Source organism: Carassius auratus, unplaced genomic scaffold (genome assembly GCF_003368295.1).
Source record: "Carassius auratus strain Wakin unplaced genomic scaffold, ASM336829v1 scaf_tig00017060, whole genome shotgun sequence".
NCBI lineage: Eukaryota > Metazoa > Chordata > Actinopteri > Cypriniformes > Cyprinidae > Carassius > Carassius auratus.
The window spans coordinates 719,604-733,197 of record NW_020524735.1 but is presented as its reverse complement, the minus strand read 5'-3'; the positions used below and the strand labels follow the sequence as shown (position 1 = coordinate 733,197).

At 34.8% G+C, this 13,594-nt stretch overlaps 1 protein-coding gene across 2 annotated transcripts; it reads right to left on the bottom strand.

Annotated features, from left to right (window-relative positions):
• Positions 1-1,607: 1,607 nt before the first annotated feature.
• Positions 1,608-13,138, bottom strand: LOC113075453 (neuronal acetylcholine receptor subunit beta-2-like). 2 transcript variants are annotated; one of them, XM_026248178.1, is made up of 6 exons: positions 13,067-13,138; positions 4,409-4,554; positions 4,279-4,323; positions 4,089-4,198; positions 2,475-3,426; positions 1,608-2,140 (listed from the first exon to the last, which is right to left on the bottom strand). In XM_026248178.1, exons 3-6 carry the CDS (start codon positions 4,303-4,305, stop codon positions 1,994-1,996), a joined length of 1,236 nt encoding a protein of 411 aa, XP_026103963.1. In that variant the 5' UTR covers positions 4,306-4,323; positions 4,409-4,554; positions 13,067-13,138; the 3' UTR covers positions 1,608-1,993. The 2 variants fall into 2 exon arrangements, with proteins under 2 accessions (XP_026103963.1, XP_026103962.1); XM_026248177.1 differs by lacking the exon at positions 13,067-13,138 and adding an exon at positions 4,934-4,953.
• Between the last annotated feature and the right edge of the window lie 456 nt (positions 13,139-13,594).

Sequence of the window (13,594 nt, the reverse complement as noted above, 5' to 3'; positions counted from 1 at the left end):
TAAACTTCACTGGATAACACAAAAACATGGTCCAAATGTTCTAATACACATCAGTCAAAATGAATAATGCATGGACAGAATCAGAATCATATAAATAGTAAAAAGTAGTGAAGTCACTGGGATTTTCAAATTTGGCATTATGATTTAATGGTTGCTGACTCACATTCAGTCCTGATTAGCTTCCTTCATCCACAGTGCATATGCATGTCTGCACGCATCTGCACATAGACTGCTGTCTTCAGAAGAGAGCAAAAAACAGACTAACTTAAATATTCATTCACTCCTTTTTAATAATGCATCTCAGCCTCCATTTGCACACTCCCCTGACTGCACTGTCGCCACCTGTCAAATCAGCAGAGTCACAGTCATGATGAGTTAACATTGAAAAACACTAAAAATATCTCTGAGTCCACAGAAATGAACAGCAAAAATAGAGTCCAAAACCTCACAGCAAGTAGAAATGGCGATTAAAGTGATAAGGAGATGAAAAGACCCCCTTTTTTTTTTTTTTACTTACCAGTGTTGTGTTTTACAAACATATGGAAGCATAAGAAAAAAAATAGTTTCAGCAGATTCTTTCCTAAAGTCATTTTAGGGTTTAAATGACCTAAAGGTTTTTAAAGAAACAGTTCACACAGAAATGAAAATTTGCTGAAAACATATTATCAAGGACTGGAAATGTGTGATATATATATAGATATAATAGTATCCTCTGGCCATCCAAGATGTTGATGAAATTGTTTCTTCATCTGAACAGATATGGATAAATTTTGCATTACATCACTTGCTCACCAAGACGTTTAAAAAAAATACAATAATAATACATCAAAGCATTTTTAACTTCAGTCCGCTATAAATAATATTGCTTTCTTAAATTAAAAAGTCATCTTATCTGAATCAGAAGAGACATGCACAGATCAAGCACCATTTACAACCCAGCACAAATCTAAACAAATATTAATATCCTGAATATATAAAATTACCTGTAATCACATTTCCTTGGCCTTATGATCTAATAATATACAGCAACAAACATAATGCACACTAGCAGCTAAATGTATGTCAATTAAAGTGCAAAGGTGACAAATATTTTGTATGGTTTTAATCGATTCTTAATACATCACATAATCATGTTAAATAATAAAATAACATTATGATAATAATGACATATTAAGCACTCATCAATCATTCCAATGACAGCAAGTCCAAAAATCTGTAAATGTCAATCAAAATGCTCACTGTATAACGGGGGAAAAAAATGAAAATGTGTAATAAATAACAGTGCATGCACATGTGTGTATAGTATGTTAAGGTATAAGATCTATATTCCAGTAAACAGCTTATTAACTGAATTAACATAATTACCCATATTGCTATTGAGCTTGATTGATGTTTTTCAAGAAACGGTACATACTGTTGTCCTGATGTGTCAAAGCACCTTAAACATGTTACAAGTCTATGATGAGTTTCTCTGATGTAAACAAGTGTTTTTTTTTTTCAGAATTTGCAGATTTGAATGCATCCTGCACACAAGCATTTGGAAATTTCATAAAATTGGAATATGCTTAAGAAAAAGACTCAGTTTTGACAAATCAAGTCGTGGGGTGGTTTGGAGCCATTTTGGGATTTGGAGCTTCATTTTCTACGAGAGGTTAGAGAATGTTGAAGCCTCCAGGGCTAAATGTTTCGGCTGAATGACAGCTCTGAAGGGTTTTTGAGTTCAGGTCAGTGTTAGGGGCAGTTAAATATTCAGTGTGTGTCCAGTATTGTTCTCTGACTCAACAGCATCTAAGAATTTTGTCCCATTGTGCATTGAATGATGCACAGAGCTTAACATTTATGAAATGTTTCAGGTTTAAAGTCCATTGTTGGATTTTTGCTAAAATATTTATTGGAATAAGAAGGTTGTCATGTCAAGTTCGTGATGAGAGTAGGTATTGCACTGAAAATAAACAGCCATGTGGGATGGGAAGTTGGTCTGACTTTATGTAATCTACAAATCATCAGTGGCAGGAGTGTTATAGCTCTTGAAAAGTGGCTGCATAAAGAGGCCAACGGTTCCTACAACACACACTAAAACAAAGATCCACAGAAACAGACGGTCGATCACCATAGCCACATATTTCCAGTCCTCGATGATCTGTGAGAAAGAGAGAATATGCAGATTAAATTGAATTTATGTGTGATATAAGTGCACCATTCAAAAGTTTTACCTTTTTTTTATAGGTGTCGTTCGTTCACCATTTTGTGCCATTATTTAAATAAAAAAACAGTAAAAAACAGTAACATTATGTAATTTCATATATATATGAATTCAATTTAAAATAAGAATTCAATTTAAAATTTCAATTATTTGACAAGTAGTCATAAATAAATACAATAAATAAATTCAAAATATAATTTAATTGATATGTATAAAAGTATAAAAATACACAAATTCAGTTTATTTAAGCAAAACTCAATCCAGCACTCACCCCTTCATCATCATCCTCATTTTTCAACTTGTCAGCAATATATCTGACCCCCTTCACAGCCTCCTGTATTTCTGCAGAGCACTTTACCGCCATTCGCTTACGAATTTCTATGTTTTCCTGCAACTCGCCAGGTCTCCATCCAATGTGCTTGGCATCTTCACTGACAAAGAAGGTGGAATCAGTCTCATCCGCCTCATTTTTTGCTGGGAGATCAGATGAAGAGCACTGCTGGTGCTTCCTGCCAAATTTGTTGGACTCTCCTGGTCGTTGCATGAAGAGGAAAGCAGGCAAACGGAACACAAAGTAGTATTTAACCCATTTGGGCATAGTGTGTGTGCTTGGGGAACGATGGTGCACGTTTAGCACACACACACTTGTAACAATTGAAAATGTCACCAAGACCATGGTGAACATCAAGTACTTTCCAATGAGCGGCACAGCGAGTGAGGTCGGTGGTACGATTTTGGAAATAAGCAAGAGGAACACAGTTAAGGCCAGAAGAACAGAAATACACAAAGTCATCTTCTCCCCACAGTCTGACGGAAGGTAAAAAACTAAGATGGCCAGTGAAGTGATGAGAACACATGGGATGATCAAGTTAATGGTATAGAACAGCGGTTTGCGTCTGATGATAAAATCATAGGTTATATCCAAATATGTGGCGTCATTAGGGTCTTCGTTTTTGCGACCAGGCAATGAGACAATATCCCACTCACCGCTTGGCTTGAAGTCATCTCGGCTGGCAAAGTCCGACAGCAAGATGAGGTCGATTTCTGTGTGGTCATAAGTCCATGAGCGGAACTTGAGTGTGCAGTTTTGCTGGTCAAAGGGGAAGTCCCGGACCTCAATCTTACAGGCACTCTTATAAATGGCTGGTGGTAGCCAGGCAACCTCACCGTTATTTGACACGACTGCATTGGAGTAGAAAGACACTTCATATGTCCCATCAGCACTAAAAACAGGACAAACACATTGTTTAAAATTTGTCGTTTTAAATACAAAAAACAAAGCATAAAAAATTATGCTTGTGTGCATAATAAAGTGCATAATAACGCTGAAAGTTAAAGCTGATACTCTTATCCTGAGTGCCAGCTCAACATCATGCAAAAAACGCTGTCATTCTAATCTCAGTCTCAGTTCCTGAGATTAATGCAGTAACTCTGTCCTTGGTAAAGGTGAAACCCTGTCCAAATCCTGCATTGATGCAGCTTTGTAAAAAAATTAAATAACTACAAATAAATAATAATTACATAATAAGTCTCCTGCTGCAACCTGTATTTTTTTGTAAGGATTCAACCTTTGAATAAATAAAGCCTTTTCTAAATAATTTAAAGGGGTGGTTTAGCACAAAATGAACGCTCTGTCATCATTTACCAAACCTGTATGACTTTCTTCTACAATACACAAAAGGAGTTATTTAAAAAAATTAATTTAAAAAAGGTGTCTTGTTCTTGCCCATAAAAAGAAAGTCCATGAGGTCCAGTGTGGTTTTGGACCCCACTGACTTTCAGTGTATCAGCAAAAATAGTAATTTTTGCCTAAAATATTGCTTTATGGTTTTACAATTCAAAATAAAATCTAAAAATATTTTTTCTGTACTAGAAAGTTACTCACTTGTTGTACAGAACAATGTCAGGCAGCCATATATGCTGGGAAGGAAGGCGTACTTTTCTTATCCCTTCATACTCCTCTGGATCCCACATCAACCGGTAATCGTTCCATACCTGCACATGACGCACACCTTAGAAAGAATCTCATTAATAATAATAATACAACCCAAACACAAAAGTTACACTGCTCATACCTGAGAGAGCCAACAGTTGGTGGTCATGATCTGCTCTCTCTCGTTCTGAAATACAAACATTTTCATATTACAAAAACTGATTTAATAAAATGTGCCATGTGTGGCAGCTTTTCATGTTCCAGCTACCCACCACACTGATGAGCTGGGCGAGGGACACTTGGATTGCAATGGTGACCTGCTGGCTCTTGTTGACTGCCGGGCGAATCAGCTTGTTGTATCGGTCAGGGGAGAGTAAATAGTTTATTAAACGTTCCTCCACCTCTGCACACCATACAGCTGAAAAACAGACATTAACATGTTAACAATGTAGGTTACGAATTTGAATGGAAGAAATGGTTTACTTGGGATTCATTTAAATACCTTTATAAAATCTATGTGATTCACATTGAATTTGAAACACTTTCAATACACTCAATTTATAAATGAACACAAGTGACACATTATGGTAAAACTGGGTTTTGTTCAGAAAAAACTTTTTAAAGGAAATAATGCATGGTTTAAATATTTAAACAAAAACAATTTTAATCCTTTACCTAATTTGATGTTCCTGGTCAAAAATGTTCTCATTATGCTATATTATTACAAAACCTTGGATTTAATATTTTTGTCAAACTGTTTTCTTTAGGTTAGCACAAGTTTTGTAGGCATCACTAACCTGAGCTTATGCACCTCATGTTTTTTAAAAAACTGAGATCAGAACAATGATGCCTATGATCAATCAGTTCCACAAAGAAATACAAAACCTGTGGCAATGTAAAATAAAAGAAACTCATAAATAGACTGAATCCAATTACAAGAATAAAAAATAAAATTTCAAGCAGTTTTTTGTAGGTCTGTGATTTCTGACCAGTAACATCACAAGTTTAACAAGGTCGGAAAAACATCCCAAAAGGTAAAAAAAAAAAATCAATCAATCAATAAATAAATAAATAAATAGTTATAGTTAAAAAGTTATTAAAACATGTGTGAACAAAATCCAATGCAATAATATTAACTAGCATTTTTTTGGGAAAAGAAAATGACTTAAAATGGTAAAAAAGGATCATATTTTTGAATATTTTAAAAAAATATTTTAACACATCTTACCAACCCCAAATTTGGAATGGTAGTGTAACTTAAAGAAAAAAATATCTAAACTTTCCAAAATTCACTGACTGCTGTGTGTCTTCTAACAGCTTCTACATTAAAGGAAAATGTACCAACAAAAGTTTAACTAAGGAGTTATTTTCTGCTGTTGTCATGACTCCCAAACCAAATAAAAACAGCTACATAAATACATGGTCATATGCATTGAGCTCAATTTTAAGGAAATAATATGAGCAACAGTTTCATTGCCAATGAAAACATTTTATGACTATGAACACTATATAGAGGGCAAAAAGTAAGTTTCAGACAAAAGAAAAACTCTACTGGTGTTTCTGTGCAACTGTCTCTAAGGGACAGCAAGTCAGGACAAATAACATCACTCTGTGGACAAGCAGTGCACTGTGGGGACAATGAGTAAAGAGACTACAAGATTAAAGTTGACAGTAGAAGCACTGGGGCAGCAGTCAGCGTTCAACACACAATCACTCAGCATGTGCTCAGTGAGACACAATCCATCTGAATAACAGCTCAACAAGTGCAGCTAAAACATGTGACAAATTAAACGAATGCCATGATTAGCAATTTTGGGGACCATTTGAACAAGTGAATCTGAAACTCTCCAAAGCTGAGAGTGAAAGTTATCATACTCAACAATCTTGAGAACATATTTTTGGAGGTTATTATTCAAAACAGTCATCAGACTGTGTATGTACATAGATAGATTAACAATTTATTAACTTCTAAAGCCACGTTTTCTTAATGTCCATTCGTTGCTTTATGACCCCTCTTGGTGTATTCATCTTCTATATTTCTTTTCTCAGCAAATAGTGATATATCAAATTAAACTCAGATTAGACTCAACTGACAGGCCTACTACAAATATTTCTGTAAAGAAAAATTAAAAATAATTTGTATTAATCCTTCTATGCGCATACTGATGCTACCTGTGGTTCATGTCTCTTATAAACGTCAAATTTTATTATCCCTTCAAAATAATCAACACATCCCTTATTATGAATCCAGACAGTTACATAATGAGCCCCAGTCATCTGTAAATAAGATGCACCGAAGCAACAATCCTCATGATTCACAGACAGCTTGCAGAGGGTCACAGAAGCCCTATCCCACATCTCTCATTAAGACCCCGTGGGAACGATCATTCTTTAATGCCAAACATGAGTCAGCTGTTCAGCCCATCACTGCCCCATCAGCACACTTTCTCTTTATCACACGCTCTCATATTACAGTATGTAAAAACAGAGTCTGACAGTAATTATCATAATGAAGGTTTAGTGAGCAAAATGATATGACTGTAAATGAACGCTACAAACACAGCGGTAACCATGTTAGTTTTTGTTTGCAGTTGTTACGCATTATGGACAACATATTGGAACGTCTTCTAGTCATAATCAGATTGCTAGAAGATATTTTAATTTAACAAAAGAAAAAGGTTTTGAAGAAAAGTGTATTTTTTTTTTTTTTGGTTTACTTGCATATTTAAAACATATAATTACTGTATAATATAACAGTTATATAAATATATTGAGTCACAATTGGGAGATATCAGATATTTTTTCTCCAAACTCTGTATTAAGGAACGCACACTGGGAGGTGCAACTGAACTGTCAATTAGTGTACTTCCTTAGAGCAACTGCCTCCATAGTGAAGATTGCATTCATTCATTCATTAACACATTACCTAATATAATAATATAAAAATAGTAAATCAATGGTTCAAGATTATAAAATCTTCAGCATTTTGTTTGAAATGACTATTTAATGCTGTATAGAGTGGTGACTAATATCTGTGTGTAAAACCCTATGATAAAAGTGTTACTAAACCCCTGACTTATTCAGATCATCCCCATGTCCTGCTTCAGGGCTCTTCACAAAAACACACACACTCCTAAACAACCAAGGCAGGACAGGGACTTGGAAAGAGTAAGACACTTGGACATCTCAAAATTATACAAAACAACACACACACACTCATAGTTGCATTCACTGACCTTTTCCACACCGGTACACTTCAACTCTGTCAATAATTCAGCTGCACTAAAATAAAACCTGCCTCATCACACAGACAACAATAACAGATACACACCAACACAGACAAACACACACAGACCTAGTCTGCAGAGTACTTTACTAAGCATTCAAAATAATAGCATAGTATTCGATATTAGCACTAGCACACAGAAGTAAACACTTTTCCATTCTAAGTTGAATAAAACTGTGCTCTTCTGTTTGACAGGGCAGTGCTTAACTAGTGTATCTGTGTTTAAGTGGCATAAATATCCACCAAATAAATTATTAAAAGCTACTCCATCTGTATCCAAGCTCCACTGCATCCAACTACTTACACAAATATACACATATTCACTATAGCTACATGGCCCAACAGTTACCCTGCCGCAATGTCAGTATGTGAGAGAGTCAAATCCACTTCATGCTGCCCAAAGAGAGTTTTCATTTTTCTTCTCTCAGCCACGATTTCAGTTTTCATTAGTTTAAGTTTTTAGTATATCACACTTTTTCTGGAATCCCAGAACATATTTTCACAATTCCTACAGAGACTGAAACCCCATTAATACATATCGCTGGCTTGTTAATTACTTAACAATCACTTTTCAACATATTGGGATTATGTCCAAACAGTTCCGGTAGCCTAACTTCCATTTATTGGGCAGAGCATGTTGTTTCAATCATTTCTGAGTTCATAATGTGGCAATACTTTGATATTAAACTACATTTATAAAAATATAATATTTGTATTCTGCAAGAATGCATTAAACTGATCAAAAGTGATTGTAAAACATTTATAATGTTAAAAAAATAAATAATAATAAATGCTGTTCTTAACTTTATATTTAACAAAGAATCCTGAAAAAACATGAATTAATTACATTTTAAAATATTACAATTTACAATTATTTAAAAAATTTAATTTGTAATAATTTTACACAATATTTTTTGTTATTGTTTTGATCAAATGAATGCAGCTTTGCTGAGCATAAGAAACTTCTTTCAAAAAACATTTTAAAATCAAACCAACCCCAAACTTTTGAATCACTTGTTGTATTACTCATTAGTAAGTTGCTTGATCAAGCCATGACCTTGACTCACTGCTTAATGAGTGGAAATACTTCAGCAATAAAAATCATTAATGGAAGCATACAGGAATCAATACTGCTATTGGCAATCACAACAGTTGGAAAAGGAGCCCAGTCCTTATCCACTGATTATACGAGGGCTTACTTTAATTTTTGTTAGAATTCAGAAAGTAATTAAAAGAGTTCACCTAAAACAAAGCCTCGACACGAAAAAAGCAGCTCTTTTTGCTTCAGCCAGTCATAATATATTTTTGTGCAATTCACAGTATGTGCAACTGCATGGTTCGATAATAAATGCAAGCTATAAAGTGAGTCAATTTAGGCATGTATTGACTAAATATATTCAATGGAGTTCTGTGCACAAACTAGACTTCAATGAAAGCTGTCCATCACAGCAACAAGCTATTCTGAAGTCTAGGTTAATTCTGTATGTGTGTCTGCACACGTTCATGAACGTGTTTAAGAGACCCTCTATGCAGCTCTGACTCACTGAGCAAAAGATCTAATCAGAGTAAGCATGCCTCAAGAACCAAAACACACACACACATATACACACACTATCACAATGCATGCCCTGAAACGGAATGAAAAAAGACACTTTAATACTGAATTGTACATATGCTCAAGTTTCCCTTCACTACCACATGGAGATCAAGAAAACACATGACTATACAACCATGATGAAGGGTTTATTCTAAATACCAACTGACTGTAAATGATCTAATAGCTATTTCATGTTCAGTGTGAAACTGATCGATGATTTTAAGTAATAAAGTCATCCTTCATACTCAATGAAACATGATCCACTCATAAAAGACTGCTGTGATGAGCACTGAAGTGATGCTTCACAGTTGGAAACAGATCTGTGAGTGAAGTGAGCTATGGGGGACAGAGAATGTGCCATTATGTGGACTGACCAAATTTAACCCCTTTAATCCCACTGGTTACAGGTTTAAAGAGACTTATTGATGTATTTTGAAGAGTTGTCAACTATGAATTAAAGAATAGGTTGTTTTGATTTCATGTGAATAAAATAATCACATAACCAAAGCTATTTAATTCTTGTTTTCCCTTATTAAAATATATGTTTGTCAAAGCTTCACAAAAGCAAGCACTTTCTCAGATAATACCAATAATACTAATTGTTATTATTATTATTTAGAAAGAGCTATTGGTTTAATAAAATTTTTATAAATTCAATTAAATTGATCTAGCTCAAGTCTTGTAACATAAGATTGTATTGGTCAAATATGTGACCAGTCATTCAGTGTTAAATAACTGACTTATTTACATTTTTAACAATGTATATACTGAACATTAAATAACATTTAAACATTAAATAAACAATCGTTGTTGTAATTTTCAATTATTTAACTATTTATGACTGACACATTTTCACTGTTTATTGTGTCTAGAGGTAAAACACACTTTACCTTACTTTTTAACAACAACAAAAAAGCACATTTAAGACTTAAGCGTATTTAACTACCAAATGTTAAGAGCGTTATTTTTAATGATTTTAAAGCAATTTATCATTGAAGGTAACACACATCAATGGAAAAAAAGAGCTGCATGCTTACTCGCCGCAGTGAGCACTAGTCCAAACCAAAGTCCTGAAGCCATCGGAGCTGCCATCTCCTGTACGAGCACACACTTGCACCTACTGACAGGCAAAGATCGCGCCTTACAGATCCATTTTCCCCGCACACTTCATGATTACGCGACGAGTTATCTAGGCTTCTTGTGCCCCCAGATTGTGAAAAATCCGTGCCTGTCTTAAGCCTGAAGAGTTATTCGGTCCTTTCCAGTGATAACAAACACGAGCTTTATGTTAAAATATCTTCGGTATGTTCTCTTTGTAGGCGAACAGACTCGCGCGCTCTCGGTAGACTATGCGCTTCTCTTGCGCGCGAGGGAGACTTGACATCCGCGAGCGTAATCAAGCCATCAACTTACGTAAAAACATCTTCTACCACTTAAATACAGTTCACAGTCACCAGGGCATATTATTTAAAATATGTAAGGAATCCATTTGTTTGTCCCATTCCATGTCGAATGACATCGATTTTAATGTCGCTTTAAATATTACACAATTTTGGGGAGAGAGAGCAGGTGTTGATGGCTCAGTGTGATAAGTGATCATAAGTTATGGTAATTACAGGCTCAAATGCACGTGCATAAAAGAACTGTTAATTGCCACTGTGTGTAATGCATGGGCAATTGGCTAGGTGTGCGTCACGGGGGAGGAGTTTGCTGGTTGTGTGTTCTGCACCACTGAGCATAAGACAACAGTCTTAGTATTAAACTTCATTTTTTATTTTGTCTCATCATGGAAGACACTGAGAAGTTGTCAGTAGTATTATATCTAGATAACTATAAGTTTTTGAACTTACAGAAAAGTGTGCAGTAATTAAATTGTAATAATTGTTGTCCCCAAAACGTATCATAAACACACACACAAACACACACACACACATAGGCTGTATGTATATAATCCACAACAGCATTCATTATTAGTTATTTCTGAAGGATCAGTTCTTTTAAATTATAATAATATTTCACAATATTGTGTTTAATCAAATAAATGCAGCCTTGGGGAGAATAAATACAATTTTGATACTTAATTTTTTTGTCTTTCACAGCAGTTGTAATTTTTGCTGGACAGCCTATATGCTGTCTAATTTTTCTTTGCGACCAAGGTGGAAATAATCAAAAAACTGCATCCATGACTTTAAGACTTCATCCTTAGATGACTGTCGAGTTCAGAATGAAGAGAGCTCATTGCAGTTTACTGCAGTTCCTCACAAAGTAGCAGCTCACTTCAAAGGATAAATATATTTATGGAAAAGCATTGTTTTGTTAATTAACTTTCAATGAACTCAATTAACCATGAAAACCCCAATCACAGATGCAAATGAATCTCTCACACTCTGTCACACATTAAATCCCAAGAGAAAAGACATCACACAAAACAGCACAAAGCAGTGGATCCTTGAGCCGAGGTATAAAGCAGAAACCTGATGTTACAGTCCTAGAACAGGATAAAATATGACTCTTGTCTTTCCACAACCCTGTGCAGTGTATACAAGCCTGAGTGTGAGAAATCAAGAAAGCATGAGAGCAAAAACAAAAGTATGTAGCCAAAAGGAGTGTTTCTACAAAGTGGCTATGGATCTAAATCTTTCATGCACACAAACATTTACATACACAAGCATGCACATACTCAATTCCCTCTCACTTAGCCATGCCCAATATTGTTACAGCCATTAATGTTGGGTAAATGACTGTTCATTTAATTTAGTCTGAGTGAAAGAGGACCTCACATAATGTTCCCGGATACAAACAGAAATAATGAAATACCCAAACAATTTGCCATATCGATTTCTGCAGAAACTGCAGTTTTGCATGTTTATTCTAACATGCAACCTTTCCTTTAAGGCCATCTGAAATATATTTTTCTGAGCCCGACAGTAACAATGTAATGTGTTAACAAGCAGCAGTAGCATTTTGTTTAAATTATCGAAACAGCAAACTTCATCTTCCCAAAGCTGATGAATTGCTTTGCTTTAATATTAGCACAATAAAGGAAATGACAATTGATATATATCAATGTGTGGAGCAAATCTGGAAATGAATGTGTGACTGCATTCACATTAGTATAGCTACATTCACCGCCATATACATATTACCCTTTTCTGACTGTCTGCGTCAAGAAGTCTGGATCCCAATCTGTCTCATGCTCCAATTCCCCCAATAGGAGGTGTTTGGAGACAGAAGCAGACTGTAGTATAAAGATTTAAATGCCAACAGACATTAGTTCACCATTCAGATGCCTTATGTTTACACATCAAAATCATTCATCCATGGACTTTCAACATGATCTTCCACAATATTTACTTAACACATATCCAGGATAAACCTTTTTAAGCTTCCGCATCTGTTGGGGGATGGTTACTAACTTAAGTCATCTGATCGCCAGAAGGGGAAATTTCTCCATTCATCTATGCTTGCTCAACAAACCCAGCCAAATGCATCTAGTTGAAAAAAATAAAATAATAATCACTGCTTTAAAACCAAAATCATTAATCATAAAGCAGAGTTTGACTTTTGGCTTTGATTAATTTTATTGCACAAACCTTTTAAACCATGAATGAAAATATGTAAGTAAATAAATATTGTTTTTAACTCTAACTGAACAGTGTACATTGACTGTTGAACTTTAAAAGTTAATTCCTATATTTCCCCCTTATAGTCTTGTGGTAAGCACAAGGCTGGTATAAATCCTTAACAATAACCAGGCCAATAGTTTATCAGAGGTTTTATTTTTTTATTATTAGCTTAAAATAAACCACGTGTAAGATCTACTATTGACCACAACAGCATGTAATTTGAAAGACTGCTACAGAAAAATGAAAAACACCGTGGAAAGTGAAATATACATTAAGTGATAAAAAAATAAAAAATAAATAAAAAAAAAACAGGGGCATGGTGTCACCCAGAGGTCGACTTTCTGCCTAATTCATAAACATAAACAATCAATTTATTTGCGCAATGAAGTTTGTTTACTCACGCTGCGCGTGGCACATTTACCTCTTTTGTTATAGCGTCATCTAGTGGTGATGAACTGAATACAGTCGAAGAAGGGTGAACTCCCAACCCTCTAGAAAACAAAGATTTAGATTTTGGCATTTACATCTTACTGTCACTTTGAAGGGTTTAGTATAGTAGTTTTAAATCTAAGCCCAACATTAACTAGTTGGAAAATGTTAAATACCGTAAGCCTTCAATTTATTTCACTTTTAGATAAGCTAATTTGAAAAAGCCTCTTTATACTTTAATTTATTAAATCTAATGTATTTATTTGTTTGTTTGTCCTTCCCAGTTCCTGAAAGCTACTTAATCGACAGCCGATGATCTTTGAAGCATTTGGGCGTTTAGATGGAAACGCGTTTTCAACCAAGCTATGGTTTGAATAAAATGCATATTTCCAAGTGTTTAAGATTAAGCTACAAGTTCCAATCACATAACAATATTTTTTTGCTATGTGTAGAAAAATATCCATAATATCCATTTTCATGTAAAATTTAGCTTTCCCAGACTGGATCCCCACTCCTCTAT